The 19,513-nt window shown below is 47.7% G+C and overlaps 3 protein-coding genes across 3 annotated transcripts; all 3 read left to right on the top strand.

Annotated features, from left to right (window-relative positions):
- The first annotated feature begins 153 nt into the window (after nucleotides 1-153).
- gar1 (GAR1 homolog, ribonucleoprotein) lies at nucleotides 154-3,409 on the top strand. Its single transcript, XM_084469551.1, has 7 exons — nucleotides 154-224; nucleotides 1,124-1,347; nucleotides 1,706-1,860; nucleotides 1,966-2,025; nucleotides 2,470-2,581; nucleotides 2,670-2,801; nucleotides 3,027-3,409. Exons 2-7 carry the CDS (start codon nucleotides 1,131-1,133, stop codon nucleotides 3,035-3,037), a joined length of 687 nt encoding a protein of 228 aa, XP_084325677.1. The 5' UTR covers nucleotides 154-224; nucleotides 1,124-1,130; the 3' UTR covers nucleotides 3,038-3,409.
- A 775-nt stretch (nucleotides 3,410-4,184) lies between these two features.
- LOC311345172 (alcohol dehydrogenase class-3 chain H) lies at nucleotides 4,185-9,730 on the top strand. The gene is made up of 9 exons (XM_084469550.1): nucleotides 4,185-4,276; nucleotides 4,855-4,956; nucleotides 5,288-5,429; nucleotides 5,539-5,626; nucleotides 6,048-6,267; nucleotides 6,570-6,830; nucleotides 6,966-7,101; nucleotides 7,286-7,424; nucleotides 9,527-9,730. Exons 1-9 carry the CDS (start codon nucleotides 4,259-4,261, stop codon nucleotides 9,549-9,551), a joined length of 1,131 nt encoding a protein of 376 aa, XP_084325676.1. The 5' UTR covers nucleotides 4,185-4,258; the 3' UTR covers nucleotides 9,552-9,730.
- Nucleotides 9,731-10,611: 881 nt separating this feature from the next.
- On the top strand, nucleotides 10,612-16,497 carry eif4ea (eukaryotic translation initiation factor 4ea). Its single transcript, XM_084469031.1, has 7 exons — nucleotides 10,612-10,661; nucleotides 12,134-12,237; nucleotides 12,414-12,509; nucleotides 13,058-13,121; nucleotides 13,593-13,706; nucleotides 15,004-15,143; nucleotides 16,042-16,497. The coding sequence occupies exons 1-7, from the start codon at nucleotides 10,644-10,646 to the stop codon at nucleotides 16,154-16,156; spliced, it is 651 nt and encodes a 216-aa protein (XP_084325157.1). The 5' UTR covers nucleotides 10,612-10,643; the 3' UTR covers nucleotides 16,157-16,497.
- Nucleotides 16,498-19,513: the final 3,016 nt, after the last annotated feature.

Genomic DNA, 19,513 nt, shown 5'->3' with positions numbered 1-19,513 from the left:
TTGTGTTCACTCAACACAACATTAACCCCCCTCCTCTCTCTTTACGACCTCCTCCGGTGCTCACCCACTCACGGCAGCGGGTTTCCATTGTAAACATTCACGACAGTGTGACGCTCACAGGTCGTAGACGCGCTTTATGGCAGAAGGAGCCACACGTGTTGTGGTGCATGCGGCGGATCGGCAGCGAGCGAAGAGACACAACTACTGAGACTTTACTGCAACCGGTGAGTACATTGGGGATGTTTCCTCTCGAACTGTGATCATATGTTTACTAACCGTCACTTTATACCGACTTTACATCTGGTAATACCTGGTTAATGTGGAGGTAAAGCGGCAGCGGTCTGTAGTGAACCCCTCGCGGTCTGCGGGTCATGTGCTCCGCTGTTGGTAGAGCGGGTTAGGGTTAGCTGTTACTAACCCTAACCCGGGATACTGTTATACGTCTACATTATAATATCATGTGCTATGCTGTTGGAACAATACCGTTATACTGTTATAATGTACATTAATGATATAATCCGGGTATGGTCTGATTGTGAGACCAGTCTGGTCAGATCTTCTGGTTCTAGGTCTAACTTTAGGGCTGCTAGGCCTCACGTGTTGAGGAGTAACTCAATGCTTTAGTACAGCGGCTCAACCACCGGTCCGTGGACCGGAGCAGGGCCGGGGACACGTAAGAACCGGGCCTTAAAATATTGTCAGAAAAGGCTGACATATTTTATCACTTAGGCTACACGAGTCGTGTCATTTCCTCCAAAACATAGACATAAAATCTATCGATATCCTGCTAAACCACTGTCTTTGCACTACCGTTGCATTTATTTAAGTCTTGGGTGACTTTTCTGTGTTTCTCTTATAACTATTGCATTGTTGAAGGGAGGCAGAGACTCAATCGTTACATTGCTGGTGCTTTAATTGTTAAACATAAACCATCATGAAAAACAACCACATGCATCCTGTTTAGAAAGGATGCATCTTAAAATTAAGACATTATAATTGACTACTGGTCCTTGGAATGAAAAACGGGTGGGAACTCCTGCATTAATGCTCCTAAAGTGACCACAATGCTCCTAAAGTGACCACAATGCTCCTCCTGATCTTAACTTCTCCTCTCTTCCTCCAGTACCAGGATGTCGTTCCGAGGAGGAGGCGGCGGCTTTAGCCGAGGAGGTGGAGGCGGATACGGCGGGGGTGGAGGAGGCTATGGGGGTCGGGGTGGAGGGGGTCGGGGTGGTGGCGATCGGGGCGGCCGGGGCTTTGGAGGTCGCGGCGGGGGATTCCGCGGCGGGAGAGGAGGTGGAGGAGGGTTCAGGCAGCAGGACTACGGACCCCCGGAGTACGTGGTCGGTAAGTCACCGGGGACTCCCTGCTGAACGCCTTCAACATGAGATGAGTTAAGACTTTATTGTTTTGAGGTCAAAAGATCCAAATTAAGAGGACTTTTGTTAAGTAAGTAGGTACTTTAAACTAAACATCCCCTTGAGGTTCAGTTATCCAATAGCTCACAAAGTCAACGTAAACCACAAAATGGACCCGGTGAAAGTCAACCAAATAAGTCAATAAAAAGTGCAGAGAAACACAAACAACACACTGGATACAAAACAACAAATAGAAAAGAAACTGCAGGAGCTACTAGGATGCGCTGGTACAGTAACGCTGACTCAGGTGAACTCGGGTGTTAACTAGTTTACGTGTGTCCCTCCAGCGGTGGGAGACTTCGTCCATCCCTGTGAGGATGACATCGTTGTGAAGTGCACCACAGAGGAGAACAAGGTGCCCTACTTCAACGCTCCGGTCTACCTGGAGAACAAGGAGCAGATCGGGAAGGTCGACGAGATCTTCGGCCAGCTGCGGGACTTCGTATCCTTTCATATTACTATTATTATTATTATTGTATGATTCATGTCAGTGGGGAGATGAGCCCGATCACAGCCTGGCTGAGGACGTTCCTTAACCCTGTGTCAGTACTTCTCTGTGAAACTCTCGGACAACATGAAGGCGGGTTCCTTTAAGAAGCCCCAGAAGGTGAGAATACATTCCTCCTGGTACCTCCACTACTCCCAGTACCAGTAATGGGACCAGTTATAGTACTACAGTATAGTACCTCCACTACTGCTAGTATGAGTTAATGCTACCAGTTATAGAACCACAACTGGTATCTCCACAACTCCCAGTAATGGTACTATAACTGGTATCTCCACAACTCCCAGTAATGGTACTATAACTGGCACCCCCACTACTCCCAGTAATGGTACTATAACTGGCACCCCCACTACTCCCAGTAATGGTACTATAACTGGCACCCCCACTACTCCCAGTAATGGTACTATAACTGGCACCTCCACTACTCCCAGTACCAGTAATGGTACAAGTCCCCAAAGTGGTGGTCTAGAGTTGTTGTGCTGTGTGATGAGTCACTGGTTCCTGATTGTTCGTTGAGTAACAGGTGACCCTGTTTGTTTCCTGTAGTTTTACATCGACCCGATGAAGCTCCTCCCCCTGCAGAGGTTCCTCCCCCGGCCCCCGGGGGAGAAGGGCCCGCCCCGAGGGGGGAGGGGGGGGAGAGGAGGAGGCCGAGGAGGTAAACATCTTGCATATTACAGATGTTATGGCTGTATGGAAACATGTTATAGCTCTATATATGAAACATGTTATTTGGTCTTTGTCAGGTGGCTTCAGAGGAGGCCGTGGAGGAGGTGGTCGTGGGGGAGGATTTTCGAGAGGAGGTGGTGGTGGTTTCGGACGTGGAGGAGGAGGCGGCTTCAGAGGAAGAGGAGGTGGAGGAGGGCGTGGTTTCAGAGGTTTGTTTTGAAGGTCTTCAACCCATTGGCTGGGTCTGACTCCTGGGTTCCCCCGACCCCCTTAACCCCTGTTGATAAAACACTGATGGGTTATACAAGCCAAGTCGGCATCCCGGTAGGGGCTACCTGCTAGGAGGCCAACTGTATGATGTGTTGTCAGGTAGGAGGTTAGGACGTGGTTGCTAGGTTACTGTCTAAGATGCTAACCCTCTGATGTGTTGTCAGGTGGGAGGTGAGGTGGTGGTCTGAACGGACCCCGACGGACTGGGTCAGGACCCAGACGGATCTGGTCCTCGGTGGACTCTTCTCTACGTTCCTTCCTGCTCTTGGTAGTCTGGTGCTCAGCCAGTACGGACTGGTCTGCTCCCAGCACTCCACTCCTGAACTTGAGACTCAAATGTTTTTTCTGCTCGACCTGAAGACCTGGAGAGCGACGTGAGGATCGCTGTCCTCTGAGCACCGGGACGCTGCTCACTGGTTCCTCAAGTCTACGAGGACGTTTAGTTAGATTTTGTTTTGTCAAAATGTTTTAAAGGTTTGTGATGCAAAGTGCTGTTGACTTTTTTTGTTGAGAATCTTTTAATAAATGGTGCTTTGCATTTTTTTAATCTTGGTCGTTTCTTGGACCCTGATTGTGTTGACAGACGGGATGTAGCGTGTATAACGTATGTTATGTATGATCGGAGTGTATTACGTATGTTAATGTATTAGTGACTGTTTACTGGGCCCCCAACACCACTGAGAAGGGGTCTGAACTAACGCTTCAGTGTAAGGTCATCTGCACAATATCCTTGTTAGTGAAATGGTGGCAGGCTTAAAGGATGGATGGACTTGATTAGTACGGATTATAACCGTATTAAGAGGCTCAAAGTTCCTTAAATGCTGATGGGATTCTCAATCCAAAATAAAGCTCTTGTTTTGATGTGACAGATTAGTTTAATCTGGACATACTGTACATTTTCAACCTTAATTCAGTCTCCCATAACCTCCACCGGGCTGCGTTATGGGGTTCTGAAATGTTCGCCTCACCGGAAGAACGCCTCTAACCGGATGAGGGCGGAACCTTCAGTTACAATGGTTGAGTTTAGAGGCGGGACTTTCGATAGAATGATATTCGATTATTTTACATAGTCAGATACTCTATTGTGGATCACCACGTCCAAAAAGGTAATATTTACTATGGTTTATTCTTCCTGTAAAGTTATAATTCTTGTTATTTTTCATCTGGGTTCTGTTTGCACACCTTCAGAGCTCAGGGATAAGGAATGGAAATTATAAACGCCAAACTGCCTGACCCTCTTACTTCCGGACTGTATCGTCAACACACGTGACCTACCGTTGGTCTCCTATGAGCCGCTCCTGATTGGCTCAATGACACCCATCCCTTCCGGTTCAGCCCGCCTCTTATCCCTTCTTCCTCTCCGTCCAACTCAACTTTCTGTCCTGCAAAGTGAAACATGGCAACAGCTGGACAAGTAAGTGAACGATAGTCGAACTGACATCCTGCGGCAGTATAAAGGATCTATACTATTAAGAGTTTGTTTAAATCTAAACCTAAGAGCCCAAGAAGCGCAAACGTCATGTTTTCATCGCTGCAATGAACACAGGACGTTTGCGCTTCTTGGGTTCTTCGGTTTTGGTTGAAACCTAGGAACTATAAATCTTGTGGTTCCTCTTTTTTTTCCCGTTCATTTTTTGTTCATTAATGAATTCATTTCTCCAAGAAGCGCAAACGTTTCACGCTTCTTTGGTTCTTCTTGGAGCAGTGCACACTCATTTGCTTTAGTCCATATTTGTTGAGTGGTTTGCATTGGAAAAACCGTTTTGTGCAATATGAGTTTGCGCACAAAACGTCTGGAATATATATATAGGTCTATATAGCCCTATGCATTTTTGTTTTCCATAATCATCTGTCAGAGCCATATGCTCGTTCTTATGTAGCTCTCTCCGCTCCTCACCTCGTGGGGGACCCCGGACTTTGACCCTTACCCGGACGGTAACCCGGGTTATACGCTAAGCGGTGCTTTGAATGGGTTGTGTTGTGTGTCTGCAGGTGATCAAGTGCAAGGCGGCGGTGGCCTGGGCGGCCGGGAGCCCCATGTCCCTGGAGGAGGTGGAGGTGGCGCCCCCTAGAGCCGGCGAAGTGCGCATCAAGGTAAGAGACTGGACTCTTCCAAAATACCAAAAATATGATGAAAGAAACGACAGATGAAATTGTATTTGTATAGCTCCTAATCACCGGTAGGTCTGAAAGGGCTTAACAGGCCGTGTGTTTATGACCCCCCCCCCCCCCCCCCCCCCCCCCCAGAGGGCAAGAAGAAACTCCCTTAATTAGCAAGGAAGAGATCTAGAGGAGGAACGCAGAGTTGGGGTCCCTCCTTCCAGGGGTGTAGTCATGGTTTCCCCTGTGCTGAGGTGGGTGTATGTTGTCGTCATGGTTACCCCCGCATTGAGGTAGCAGTGTATTGTTATCATGGTTACCCCAGGTGGTGGCGACAGGCGTGTGTCACACAGACGCCTACACCTTGAGTGGCAGCGACCCTGAGGGGGCGTTCCCCGTCATCCTGGGCCACGAGGGGGCGGGGCTAGTGGAGAGTGTCGGCGAGGGCGTCACCAAGTTCAAAGCAGGTCAGCTGACATCCGGCCAATCACCTCGAAGCAGCGCTCGGTTCAAGCAATCAACACAGTGTTGTTGTCGTGGTTACTGATGCTGTCGTCATGGTTACCCCTCCCCCAGGAGACACGGTCATCCCACTCTACGTTCCCCAGTGCGGGGAATGCAAGTTCTGCAAGAACCCCAAAACCAACCTCTGCCAGAAGATCAGGTGAGACAAGGATCAGCACTATCTGTTCCACCACATGTTCCTCATCAGAACATCATGGAGAAACATGACTCTTAATTTACTGGAGCAGAATGAACCATAGTGAAATTAACCATAGTGAAATGTACTAATGCAGTGACTGCAGTGTATATAGTCACTGGTATTTACTGTAGTGTGTAGTAGGTGTACTTGCTGTACTAGTAATGTGCCCACTGTAGTGTCAGCGTAAACGTAAGTTGAGTAGCTCACCCACGCGTTCACCGTGGAGGCTTCTCTTCCTGGTCAGAAGATGGGTCTGCTCTCGTGTATTCTAGTGGGGGAGAAAGTTGTGGGTTCGACCCCCACGTTCCTCAGCCTGCCTGTAGACCGGCTGCAGTTCAGCGCCAGGCCACTAGAGGTCACCGGCGTGTCGTGTCTCCCACAGACTGACCCAGGGCCGAGGCCTCATGCCCGACAACACGTCGCGCTTTACCTGCAAGGGGAAGCAGCTGTTCCACTTCATGGGCACCAGCACCTTCTCTGAGTACACAGTGGTGGCGGACATCAGCCTGGCCAAGGTGGACCCTAAGGCCCCGCTGGACAAGGTCTGTCTGCTGGGCTGCGGCATCTCCACGGGCTACGGCGCGGCGCTCAACACCGCCAAGGTAGGGCCCGCCGGGAGCACATCACAGACCAACACACACCTGGGGACGCACACCGCTACACACCTGGTGACACACCCACTACACACATCACTACACACCTGGAGACACGCATCACTACACACCTGGACACACACACCACTACACACCTGGTGAAACACTCACTACACACATCACTACACAACTGGCGACACGCACCACTACACACCTGGTGACACACCCACTACACACATCACTACACACCTGGAGACACACACCACTACACACCTGACCCCCCGTCCTGCCGTCCCCCTCCTCCCCACCAGGTGGAGCCGGGGTCTACCTGCGCCGTGTTTGGTCTGGGGGCCGTCGGCCTGGCGGCCATCATGGGCTGTCAGGTTGCCGGGGCAACCAGGATCATCGGCGTGGACATCAACCCGGACAAGTTCGGGAAGGCAAAGGAGTTTGGCGCCACAGAGTGCCTGAACCCCAAGGACCACACCCGGCCCGTGCAGGAGGTGCTGGTGGAGATGACCGACGGGGGCGTGGACTACTCCTTCGAGTGCATCGGCAACGTGGAGATCATGGTGAGGAGACTGCGGAGCCCCGCCTCCTCACACCGCCGGAGCTCCGCCTCCTCTCACCGCTGACCAATAGGAAAACAGCCTCTGACCTCTGTCTGTCTCTCTGTCCCTCTGTTTCTCCCCCTGTCTCCCCCCCAGAGATCGGCCCTGGAGGCGTGTCATAAGGGCTGGGGGGAGAGCGTGATCATTGGGGTGGCGGGGGCCGGCCAGGAGATCTCCACCCGACCCTTCCAGCTGGTGACCGGCCGCGTGTGGAAGGGGACCGCCTTCGGAGGTCAGAGGAACCACTCTGAGATCACATCCCTGCTGCCGAGTGTTCTAACCTCTTTGGGTCGTATCCCTGCAGCTGAAGTGTTTCTAACCTGGTTGGGTCGTGTCCCTACTGAAGTGTTTCTAACCTGTTTGGGTCACGTCCCTACAGCTGAAGTGTTTCTAACCTGGTTGGGTCGTGTCCTCAGGGTGGAAGAGTGTGGAGAGTGTTCCCAAGCTTGTGGAGGACTACATGAACAAGAAGATGAAGGTGGATGAGTTTGTGACGCATACTCTGCCCTTTGAGTCCATCAACGAGGGATTCGACCTCATGCACGCTGGGAAAAGGTAGATGGATATGAATGTCACGACAGTAGTGGGTTCTTTAAGGTACAGTCTGTATAATTCAGTGGCACCTAGTGAAAAATACTTGGAGTATAAATGTTTTATCCCCATGAGGCTGTTGTGCAGGAGCGTTGTAGTGAGCGATGTTACACATACATACTTTGTATAGAAGCTTAACTCTATCTTCGACACCGAAGACAAAATCACCTGCTGGCCAGACGGAGCTTCACACATCCACACACATTGTGGCGTTGGATACAGGTCTCCTAGAAGCTTAACCTTCTCTCAGACGTGGACATCAGCCACTGCAGACAGAGCTCCACACATCCACACACACCGTGGCATGGTCATTGAGGTGTCCGAGAAGCTTTCTGTGGGGTATTCCACAAAGCCGGTTTTATCACTTACCCAGCTAAGTTAACCCAGGGTTAGCGGCAACCCTAGGTTTTCCGTTCCAAAATGAACACGGTATGTAAGTTGCTATAGAAACATATGCTCTCAATCAAACCTGGTCGGAGCAGGTTTTGCACAGGTTAAGTTTGGAAGATAACCCGGTTTTGCTCAGGGTATTTAAACCTGCGTTTATCGCAGCTTTTACGTGTTCACAATGGCATGCCCTTTTGACGAGAGGCCTGTTGATATCTGAGCACAAATAATTTGTGCAATTCACAGAGAGATTAATTAGACCACGGCTCGACATATTGTCCTTTCCGGATGACTTTTTGCTGGAGAGATATCGTTTTTCACGTGATTCTTTGATATATTTAAATAGCCTTCTCCAACCCTACATTGCAAATGTTACCAATCGTGGATCTGCCCTCAGTTCACTACAAACAATTTGCATAGCTTTCCGTTTTTTTGCGACGGGTAGCTTTTTGTAGTGTAGGAGATGCTGAGCACATAGGCAAAGCTGTCTGCCGCTCAGTGCGTCTGTCTTGCGCTGAAGCGGTTGTTGCGTAACTTCGTTTTTCCAGGCCATAAAAAGAGTTTCACCAACTTGCAGGTCAGAATTATCTACTTTAAGTGTTCCCAAATGGCACCGAAATTGTCCTTGTTGACTTTTCATCTGGGTGTTATATTTCAGGATTTCCTAATGTAATTGGGTGCATTGATGGCACACATCCAATGCGAGCAATACATTTCAACAGGGTGCATTGCATTATGAACATATCATAGACCTTATAATTGTCTCAAAGTTTGTATTTGATCGCAGGGCAATTCGATGGGGATCTCCTAGAAGATCGAGGGTATCCATGCCTCTCGACGCTCATCACCCTGTACCCTAATCCCGCTCCTGGACCACAGACAACATTTAACCTGCCACACAGCAGAACCCGCGTTAAGATTGAAAATACATTTGGGATATCGAAGTCCAGATTCCAATGCCTACGTGGACTGTTTGTCCGGAACGGGCGTGCAATGTAATTGTTGCGCCGTCCTCCACAATATAGCCACTCTGCGCAAAGAGATGCCTCCCCCCTTTGACCCGTTCCTCGAGGAGGAACACATTCCGCAAATGGTTGTAAGGGCTGGACAAAGGATGCGAGACCACATTTTCAGAACAGTTTTCTTCCATCATTTTTATTCTTTAGTTGCTGAGGGAGGAAAAAGAATATAATTAGTACCTTGAATAGCAATATCATGTCCACTTTGAATTTCTGCTGGAGATCGGTAAAATATGCGGCCCGTTTCGCCATTTTGATCAGGATTTCCATGATCCATACATCACGTCTTTATAGGTTTGCCGTGAATGCACACAACCCTGTGTTAACCAACCCCGTGTTGATTGAACTAATTCATAACCGGTGCTGTGGAACCGACAGCTCTGGGTTAGTCGGCACAGGGTCAATCAACCTAGAGTTCAGCGTTAACTCTGTCTTTGTTAAACCTCCGTTCTTGGAATACCCCACTGATCTTAAGTGTAAAATTGTGTATGAGATGGTAGTTTGTGGATTTGGTTTGCGATCTGCAACCTTCCCCTGAGATGCTCCTTACTTCTACATCCCAGACTTTTGACCCTCTGAGTATCGTCCTGCTCTACAACAAATGTCTTCTATCCCTTAAAGTGTTCATGATGTTATTCTTCCGTTCTGTGTCCATGGCAGTATCCGCACCGTGCTGAACTTCTGAAGCTCCTCAGACCTCCTGGACCACGTGGCCACATCCCAGGGTTCTCACCGCGGGCTAGCTCTGTAGCTTCATACTGTGTAGTACCATCAGCACCATGCTAGCTCTGTAGCTTCATACTGTCTGGTACCATCACCACCATGTGTTCCTGTCCAAGTGTTTTCAATAAAGCGTTTACAGCATGTTGTCCTGTGTGTTGGTCCTTCACTAACTGAAGACCTCTGGTCACTAGGGGTCACTAACTGAAGACCTCTGGTCACTAACTGAAGACCTCTGGTCACTAGTGGTGGCTCGTTCGCGAACGAATCAGTTTGAACAAACGACTCTTTAAAACGAACGAACCAACCTGATTCGCCGCTCTCATTCGTCGTCGTTCGTCTCGTTCGTTCTGCGAGACTCGTGAGTCGCCGTTCGTTCACTGACTGTGTTTAGCGGTGAGGACTGAGAAGTCACGAGAGTCAGCCGGGCAACAACATCCCGATTCCGAACATGAAGCGCTCCTCAGCTAAAAGGAACTTAGTTAATGTTGATTGATGACCGTTTGCACCATTGCACGATCGTGATTCGTTTGAGAATGAGAACGAGGGAGGAGCTGAGTATGACCGACTCGGCTGAGAACGTGCATTCGCGATTCGTTTGAACGAGAACGAGGGAGGAGCCGAGTCTGACCGACTCTGACTGAGAATCATGATTCACCGCTACCGGAAATGCGAACGAACGAACGACTCTTCTTGACGAAATGACCGACGCTGATTCATTCAACTGAATCATGAAATCCACCACTACTGGTCACTAGTGTTACTAACTGAAGCGTTATTGGTCACCAATTGTTCACTCATGTTTTGGTTGGAATCCATTTTAACTTTCACTTCCAAATTGTCTTTGGAAGTGACTTTTCACTTCCAAATCTAAATTCACTGGTAATTCGCTCTGGATAAAGCTATATTGGGCGTCCGCTGAAATGTTAAAAAGTTAAATAATGAAGTATCTAATCAGAACTAATTAACACGGGTCTACTGCACATGCGCGGTGATCAGTATTTAGAGGGCTCTGATTGGTTGGATCGGATTCGGTCATCTGCTGCTGGAGGAGAACATGGCGACGCGAGTGTTGGTGAGTCGGATTTAACCCGGAGGTAACATGCGGAACTAGAGTATGAATGAGTTACGAGTTAGCGAACTTTAGGAGGTAAAGCGATGAAGTACGGCCTTGGTTACCTGGAGCCTTCCCTGGCGACCAGGTGGACCTCGGACTCACCCCGGTTTCCCCTGGGACTCACCCGGTCTCACCCCGGTGTCCCCTGGGACTCAGCTCGGTCTCCCCTGCTTCTCACCCGGGCACCACCTGAAGCAGGCCACGGTCTGGGCTCGTGTTCGTTAACCTTAACGTCATATTTAAATCTTATGTTAGTTATATTCCATATTTAGACAGTTTCATAAGCAGATGGACACGAATAACATCCTTGTTCTAAAAAGATGAACCAACACATGTGTCTTCAGTTTATTTAGACCCTCTCTCCACTACACTGTAGTTTATGTAGACCCTCTCTCTCCCCTACACTGTAGTTTATAAATGGTAATTTATATAGCGCTTTTATCCAAAGCGCTTTACAGTGTTGACTGACTCACCCATTCATGCACACATTCACACACCGACGGCGGAGTCAACCACGCAGGGCGACAGCCAGCTCGTCAGGAGCAATTAGGGTGAGGCGTCTTGCTCAGGGACACCACAACACTCAGCTAGGAGGAGCCGGGGATCGAACCACTGTTATGTTCTTTTTAATCCAGAAAAGGCAGCCGAGACAAGATCGCTTTTAACTCACTTTATTTGCTAAATGTTTTGGTCTATTGTCTAGTAAACAAAAGGAGAGGAATTGTATATCACACGCGCAGAGCGTCTCTAAGCTTAATATTTACGATACGCCGCCCAAGAGATTCTGTCTTATAAAAGTTAAAGTCGTGCTTATATAGACAGGTAAAGGTAGGCTTCTTCTACAATGTTTTAAACCTGCTCACTTCATCTGTGTGTCCGTTGTTGCCCCCTCTTGACTATGTACAAGTGTTGCAGTTTTATTGCATGTGCTTGGTGCTGGCCCCTTGTGATTATGTGAGGATATTACCTCTTATCTATTGTATGTGCTCGGTGCTGCTCCCTGTAGCTATGTGAGGATATTATGGCTGAAATGTATCACACCACCAACCTTGCGGTTACCAGCCAACCCGCTCTACCTCCTGAGCTAATGTCGCCCAGTTTATGTAGTAAACTGTAGTTTGTGGTCTACCGAGAGCCACTGACTCGTTTGACACATAAGCTGCTTTCACACATATTCTACAGAATTAAGCATTCTTTCTATATTATAATACACTACTAGTGGTATTCCACAGAACTAATTAACTAACTACGATATTGAAAATACGAGTTATACTCAGAAACAGAAATACGAGAGAACTAGGCTTTCTTGCCAACTACAATATTATAATACGATCCTCGATGTCGTGTAGAGCTGAACATGCTCGCTAACTACAATATTCTGTAGACTCTTGTTTCCTTCATGAAGATAACTTTCCGTTACTCTTGTCTAGATGTCTGCTCCAATTCCACCCAACTCGGAAGTAGAAACATGTGAGAAGACGATTGAGTCGATAGTGAATGCCCTGCAGTACATCAAGCACCCCTTACAGAACAGGTCTGCTCGTCCATATGTGTTGTGTGGACCTGTGAACCAGTGGTTCCAGGAATGTTTGTTAAATTGAGACAATATCATCTGGTCTCATGTAGCCTCCTCAGCCACACCTTGGTGGTTTTGGAGCTGCGGTTCCCCTCACATGTCCTGATGTTTCTGAGCGGCTGCTTCTCCACTAGGTGGGCGCTGTGGTTCTTTAAGAACGACAAAAGTAAAACCTGGCAGGCCAACCTGAGGCTCATTTCCAAGGTCGACACCGTCGAAGACTTCTGGGCGTAAGTGGTCTAAAGTTAGCCTACCTCTGGGCCTAAGTGGTCTAAAGTTAGCCCATCTCTGGGCGTAAGTGGTCTAAAGTTAGCCCATCTCTGGGCGTAAGTGGTCTAAAGTTAGCTCACCTCTGGGCATAAGTGGTCTAAAGTTAGCCCACCTCTGGGCGTAAGTGGTCTAAAGTTAGCCCACCTCTGGGCGTAAGTGGTCTAAAGTTAGCCCACCTCTGGGAGTAAACGGTCTAAAGTTGGCACACTTCTGGCCGTAAGTAGCCTAAAGTTAGCCCACTTCTGGGAGTAAATGGTCTAAAGTTGTTTTACTTGAGCAAACCTCTTATCAGATTATAGATTATATTATAGATGTATATCACAGATCATTGGATTATAGCAGATTATAGGTTATATCCGATAATGGATGATCATATTATAGATATATTAATGATGAGATTACAAATCATATCAGATTATACATGATGCCAGATTATAGATTAAGAATGATGTGAGGTTATAGATTCATTCAAGATTATACCTAATAACAAGCTGTCCTCTCTCTCCAGGTTGTACAATCACATCCAACTGTCGAGTAACTTGATGTCCGGCTGTGACTACTCTCTGTTCAAGGTAACGTTAGCTTAGCACTGTGCACTTCTGTTCTAGCCAACGTTAGGTTAGCACCGTGCACTACTGTTCTAGTTAAAGTTGGGCTAGCATCATACACTACTGTCACTACTGTTCTAGCTAATATTAGGCTATCACTGTGCACTACTTCTAGCTAACGTTGGGTTAGCATCATGCCCTGCTGTTCTAGCTAACGTTTGGTTAGCGTCATGCACTACTGTTATAGCTAACTTAAGTTTAGCATAGTGCACTACTGTGACTACTGTTGTAGCTAACGCTAGCATCCTGCACTACTGTGTCTACTGTTAGAGCTAACGTTAGCTTAGCAGAATGCACCACTGTGACTACTGTTCTAGCTAACTTTGGGATAGCAATGTGCACTACTGTTCTAGCTAGCGTTAGGTTAGCACCGTGCCCCAGACCTTCTGGGTCGCTGCGTTGTCCTGGTGACCGTGTGTGTGTGTGTGTGTGTAGGACGGCATTGAGCCGATGTGGGAGGACAAGCTGAACCGGAGGGGCGGCCGCTGGCTCATCACTCTGTCCAAACAGCAGCGCCGAGCAGACCTGGACCGCTTCTGGCTCGAGACGGTGAGCTAGCACTAGCCTGTTGGCTGCTCGCTACCCTTTTGGCTGCTCGCTACCCTTTTGGCTGCTCGCTACCCTTTTGGCTGCTCGCTACCCTGTTGGCTGCTCGCTAACCTGTTGGCTGCTCGCTAACCTGTTGGCTGCTCGCTAACCTGTTGGCTGCTCGCTAACCTGTTGGCTGCTCGCTAACCTGTTGGCTGCTCGCTAACCTGTTGGCTACTCACTACTCACTAACCTGTTGGCTCTGCGCTAACCTGTTGGCTCTGCGCTAACCTGTTGGCTCTGCGCTAACCTGTTGGCTCTGCGCTAACCTGTTGGCTCTGCGCTAACCTGTTGGCTCTGCGCTAACCTGTTGGCTCCGCGCTAACCTGTTGGCTCCGCGCTAACCTGTTGGCTCCGCGCTAACCTGTTGGCTCCGCGCTAACCTGTTGGCTCTGCGCTAACCTGTTGGCTACTCACTACTCACTAACCTGTTGGCTATTGGCGATTGATTAACGATCAAACTGCGTCGATGCAATGCCCAAACATTGATGCATATCACTGTATTATACACTTTTATTTTGACAATCTCCTTGCGCAGGTGTTTGTGAAACTATTTCTGTGCAAGTGCGCCAAGCCGCTCATGTATCCGTTCACCAGTTAAACAAGGCAAGTAAGGACAGCGAGCGCATGTGTGAGCGTGAGGATGTCTAGTTTCGGTTTGTGTTGCCCGATTGGGCATATTTCCAGTTTTTCCAGCCTAACGTGATTAAAGTAGCCCAATTGGACGGGAAAATGTGCTCAATCTGGGAACACGGACGGCTAATCCTAACAGCCAAGATGATTCCAAAGGGATGTTTTGTTTTTAGAAGAAAACTATCCACACAGATAGGTTGGGAATGGTCTATGTTCAAAATTAAAGATCATTACAGGCTTTTTTTAAGTTAAGCCATAAAAGACTTTTGCACTTAAATGCAATGTGGCACTTTATTATTTGTATTAAAAATGGATTGTTTTTGTTTTAAATATTTGGAAGAGCAAATAAAGTTATATTATAATTAAGTTGTTTTTTGTGAGTTGATGTGGATGTGAGGTTGTGTTAAATGGGTTTATGATATCGTCTCATATCGATCGCATGCCCTGAATTGACTCAATCGTATCGCAGTAGACTTTTGACAGGAAATATCGTATTGTTGTCCAATGAATTGATTTAATATCGTATCATGATGAAACTCCTACTAATCACTCACCTGTTGGCTACTCACTATTCACTCATATCCTGTGTGTTGGAGCTAGTATATAATGTGATCTTATGGTTCAGGTCCTCTGTCTGGTGGGGGAGACGTTTGACGAACACAGTGATGATGTGTGCGGAGCCGTCATCAACGTCCGAGCCAAAGGGGACAAGATCGCCATCTGGACGCGTGACTACGAGAACAAAGAAGCCATCACACACATTGGGTAGGAGGACCTTATGAGTAGTGTTTAACACTGGGTGGGTTATGAGGACCGTGTTTAACACTAGGTGGGTTATGATAGACTGGGTAGCCCCGCCCATTCTGCAGGCGATTTGAGTTCGCCCTGCAGATGGGTCTGGAGAGAGCAATACATTTCTTTCAAGTTTTGATACGTTTTTGCGGGAGCTAATCACCAAGCTGGCTTTTCCCCCTGGCGTGCTATTGGCTGGTTTAACACAATGACGACAGGGAAGCAACGGCAAGCAGCCAATTGCGTACAGTCAATTTAACTCCGCCCGTTGATCACACCTCTTGTGCTGAAGAAAATGACAGCAGCTTCTCCAGACCAACGTGCAATCTACGATTGAGCTTGGTCTGGCAATAGCCAGGCTAGGGTTATGAGGACCGTATTAAAGGTGTTTAACACTAGGTGGGTTATGAGGACCGTATTAAAGGGGTTTAACACTAGGTGGGTTATGAGGACCGTATTAAAGGGGTTTAACACTAGGTGGGTTATGAGGACCGTATTAAAGGGGTTTAACACTAGGTGGGTTATGAGGACCGTATTAAAAGGGTTTAACACTAGGTGGGTTATGAGGACCGTATTAAAGGGGTTTAACACTAGGTGGGTTATGAGGACCGTATTAAAGGGGTTTAACACTAGGTGGGTTATGAGGACCGTATTAAAGGGGTTTAACACTAGGTGGGTTATGAGGACCGTATTAAAGGGGTTTAACACTAGGTGGGTTATGAGGACCATATTAAAGGGGTTTAACACTAGGTGGGTTATGACGACCGTATTAAAGGGGTTTAACACTAGGTGGGTTATGAGGACCATATTAAAGGGGTTTAACACTAGGTGGGTTATGAGGACCGTATTAAAGGTGTAACACTGCTTCCAGGCGGGTGTATAAGGACCGGTTAGGCGTGCCTCAGAAGGTGATCATTGGCTACCAGTCCCACGCAGACACCGCCACCAAGAGCGGCTCCTCCATGAAGAACAAGTTTGTTGCCTGATGACCCTGAGACGACCCATAGATGACCCTGGGCTGACCCCGAGACGACCCATAGATGACCCTGGGCTGACCCTGTGACCCCTGCCCCATGCTGCTTGGTTCTATATTTATTTAGAGGGGGTCTTGTTTGTTATTATTTAGTTTGAGTAGAGATGTTAAACTCTCTAATTCTGAGGTTGCTTTAGATGAGAAAATGTTTGCCTTTCAGTTTTTAGAGGGCCAAGAAGTTACAAGAAGTCAATAGTTAGCATTACAGAAACATGTTTAGTTAGATCATAAATGCATCTTTATATAAAACATACTTCTGTTATTTTAAGGCCTCATTTTGTTTCCGTTGGCCAGAAGAAGAAACCGTCCTAGAGCTTTGTTATTTTGTTTTTGAATTAAAATATCTGAAATGATGACACTGTTGTTGCTTTGAAACCATTGCAATGGAATTTATCGAAGTTTGTCTTTACTTTTAAAATGAAATAACTTTATTCACTTTTACAGCTTAACGCCACATGCTGGTCTGCTACACGCTTGTCTTGTTATTGAGGGAGTTTTCCACTAATTTGTTTCTGTTGTAAGATAAAGGGGTTTAATGTCTGGGTCATTTGCTGTAAGCCACAGTGGTGCAGAAGAACTCGCCTTCTTGACCCGAGTAAAAGTACAGAAACCAGTGTCAAAAGAGGCTCAAAGTATTGATTTAAAATCCTTCACTTGAGTAAAAGTGGAAATGTCGACACAGAACTGGAAACAAGATCAAAAGGTGACCACAGTCTGCTCTCATTAAGCTTAAACTCCTGAGGACGTGGATGGGGACGCCTGGTCGCTGCGCTGGTGTCTGCTGGTTCATCTCCTCCCTCACCACCAGAGACACCACGTCTCGCACTGAAGCCTCCCGCCCTCCCTCCGGGCTCCGTTTTTACTTCATTCTCACCAGGTGACGTCACCCCTGATCTGCCAGGGCTAGTCTTTTTTCCCTGATAGTCCATTAGGATGAAGCCGGTCCTGATGTTGAGAAGGAGTGCATCGATTCAAAATAATAATCTGATTCCCCTCAGATGCATTAAGACCAAAGTAACCAGGCTGTTTAATATGTAACTGCAGAAAGTACATGTATTTGTAGTAAATGTGGGGAGCATGTAAAAAAAATAAAATAAAACTCAGTGCAGTAACTAAGTACAAATACTTTGTTACTTCCGGCCTGAGATAAATTAACCGATTTAGATAAGATGAGCTCTGATCGAATAAATGAATAGTCTATTTATTGTAAACTGGTTAATTGTTTATATTTGAATGCGTTCCGGATGACTGAACTGGTTTAGATAAGCTGTCAACCGACACACGTCTCCAGATGGGGTGTACTCTGGTGAATGATTTGATTATTTCCCCCCCCCTCCCCCCTATGAAACTTGACCGGGCAAATGTGACAATCATTACTGCTGCACCCTGAACCTCCACCCTAACCTCTACTCTAGTTTGAGTAGAGATGTTAAACTCTCTAATTCTGAGGTTGCTTTAGATGAGAAAATGTTTGCCTTTCAGTTTCTAGAGGGCCAAGAAGTTACAAGAAGTCAATAGTTAGTATTACAGAAACATGTTTAGTTCGATCATAAATGCATCTTTATATAAAACATACTTCTGTTATTTTAAGGCCTCATTTTGTTTCTGTTGGCCAGAAGAAGAAACCGTCCTAGATGGGATGTACTCTGATGAATGATTTGATTATTCCCCCCCCACTCCCCCCTATGAAACTTGACCGGGCAAATGTGACAATCATTACTGCTGCACCCTAAACCTCCACCCTAAAGCCTAAACTTGACCGGGCAAATGTGACAATCATTACTGCTGCACCCTAAACCTCCACCCTAAAGCCTACTGCTGCACCCTAAACTCTGCTGCTTCACCCTAAAGTCTACTGCTACACCCTAAACCCTACCTCCCATCCATATAACCTTGTGTGTGTGTGTGCGCGTGCGTGCTCATTCTGACACTGAACTGGTTCTTTCTCCGTTCCTTTCAGATCCACGGTTCACCTTAGTGTCTCATCTCCTGGCAGTCATTGAGTGAAGAGTTCCATCTGTAGGTCTGATGACCTCCTCATGCAGTCACCCTCTGACGGATGAGAGGCTGAGGGAAAGGTCATGTTGGTGACTTCATGTTGTGGTCCTGACGCACACGTGTCATGTGTCTTGTCTCCATCATTGTTGCGTCATGTCCCTGAAGCCTGTAGAAGAGTAAACCTTTTGTATCCTAGACTGACAATGTGGTTAGTTACCGTGGTTACCACTGCCATGCGTAACCAGGGCCAGACCCCCCCCACACGCACACAGTTGCTTCAACCCATGCATTGTTGCTATGGAAACACTCCTTCCTTGAACAGACTTTGTGTGTTATACATATGGACATAGAACTAAACCGTACCATATATTTAACTAACATTATATATAACTAACATCTTACATATCTAACTAATAAATCCACTATTGAACGCTACATATATGTATATGTCCTGATGGTTCTGGTGTAGACTGGCCTGGTTCTGATGGTTCTGGTGTAACCCGGTCCTCAGAGGCTCCTCCTCTCCTGTGCCTCTGAGAGGCGGGGCTAACCTCTGCGCCGCAGAGGTTAGCGGCAGAGGTTAGTTTAACCTGAGGTCCAGGTGAGGTGTTCATGAAGTCTCTCACCTCTCTGGATTTCTCACCGAGCAATCTGACCCACTTCAGCACCACTACAGTACTGTAGCCATGGCAACGTGTGTGTGTTTCTATCAGTTTGAGGTATTAATAGTCCTGGAAGCCAACATGTTATATTTCATTGTAAACAGATCCTCACTGATCAACCTTTCCTCCTCCTCTTCACGTTGTTACTATGGCGAGAATCCCCATATCCCAGCATGCATCACACCAGTCAGTGGGGTAGTTAGAGTCCGGAGGGAGGAACGGTGCATCGTTAGCTCCTACCTTCTGGGAGCGGCCGTGAGCACACCACAGACCGCCGTGTCTCCCTGCGGCCACCAGGGGGCAGCAGACCACAGCCCGTCGTGTCTCCCCGCGGCCACCAGGGGGCAGTGCTGCCCCCCGCTCCTCCTCCGTCACTCTGCGTTTCTATATTACTGCGGTCTGAGCGAGGGGCTGCGTTGGGCTTCCTCCCGCGGTTCACCAGGAGAGTGAGGGGGTTGTGGTGTTGTGTTAATTCAGCACATTGGATGTTGGTGTCCCTCTGAGCCTAATCCCACTCCCCAACGTCTGAGCGGCTCTGTGTTCCTGTGTCTATCGATTCCAAGCTGTGTAATCCTTAATGGTGACAATGGCGCTGAGATTAGGTTCTGGAGGCTCGGAGCCGGCCCTTTTTAGGCGGTAATGGGCAGAAG

The sequence above is a fragment of the Micromesistius poutassou genome (assembly GCF_964030765.1).
Source record: "Micromesistius poutassou genome assembly, chromosome: 6".
In the NCBI taxonomy this organism is placed as follows: domain Eukaryota; kingdom Metazoa; phylum Chordata; class Actinopteri; order Gadiformes; family Gadidae; genus Micromesistius; species Micromesistius poutassou.
Note: the sequence above shows the minus strand (reverse complement) of the source record. Positions and strands in the feature narration are given on the sequence as shown.

What these genes read in the sequence shown, in the direction of transcription:
- gar1 (XM_084469551.1), top strand. Translation starts at nt 1,131, where the DNA reads ATGTCGTTCCGAGGAGGAGGCGGCGGCTTTAGCCGAGGAGGTGGAGGC. An exon ending in ACCCCCGGAGTACGTGGTCG is followed by an intron (nt 1,348 to 1,705) that starts GTAAGTCACCGG and finishes GTGTCCCTCCAG; the next exon opens with CGGTGGGAGACTTCGTCCAT. An exon ending in CCTTTAAGAAGCCCCAGAAG is followed by an intron (nt 2,026 to 2,469) that starts GTGAGAATACAT and finishes TGTTTCCTGTAG; the next exon opens with TTTTACATCGACCCGATGAA.
- eif4ea (XM_084469031.1), top strand. An exon ending in ACCGTCGAAGACTTCTGGGC is followed by an intron (nt 12,510 to 13,057) that starts GTAAGTGGTCTA and finishes CTCTCTCTCCAG; the next exon opens with GTTGTACAATCACATCCAAC. An exon ending in ACCGCTTCTGGCTCGAGACG is followed by an intron (nt 13,707 to 15,003) that starts GTGAGCTAGCAC and finishes CTTATGGTTCAG; the next exon opens with GTCCTCTGTCTGGTGGGGGA.
- LOC311345172 (XM_084469550.1), top strand. An exon ending in AACCTCTGCCAGAAGATCAG is followed by an intron (nt 5,627 to 6,047) that starts GTGAGACAAGGA and finishes TGTCTCCCACAG; the next exon opens with ACTGACCCAGGGCCGAGGCC. An exon ending in GAAGGGGACCGCCTTCGGAG is followed by an intron (nt 7,102 to 7,285) that starts GTCAGAGGAACC and finishes TCGTGTCCTCAG; the next exon opens with GGTGGAAGAGTGTGGAGAGT.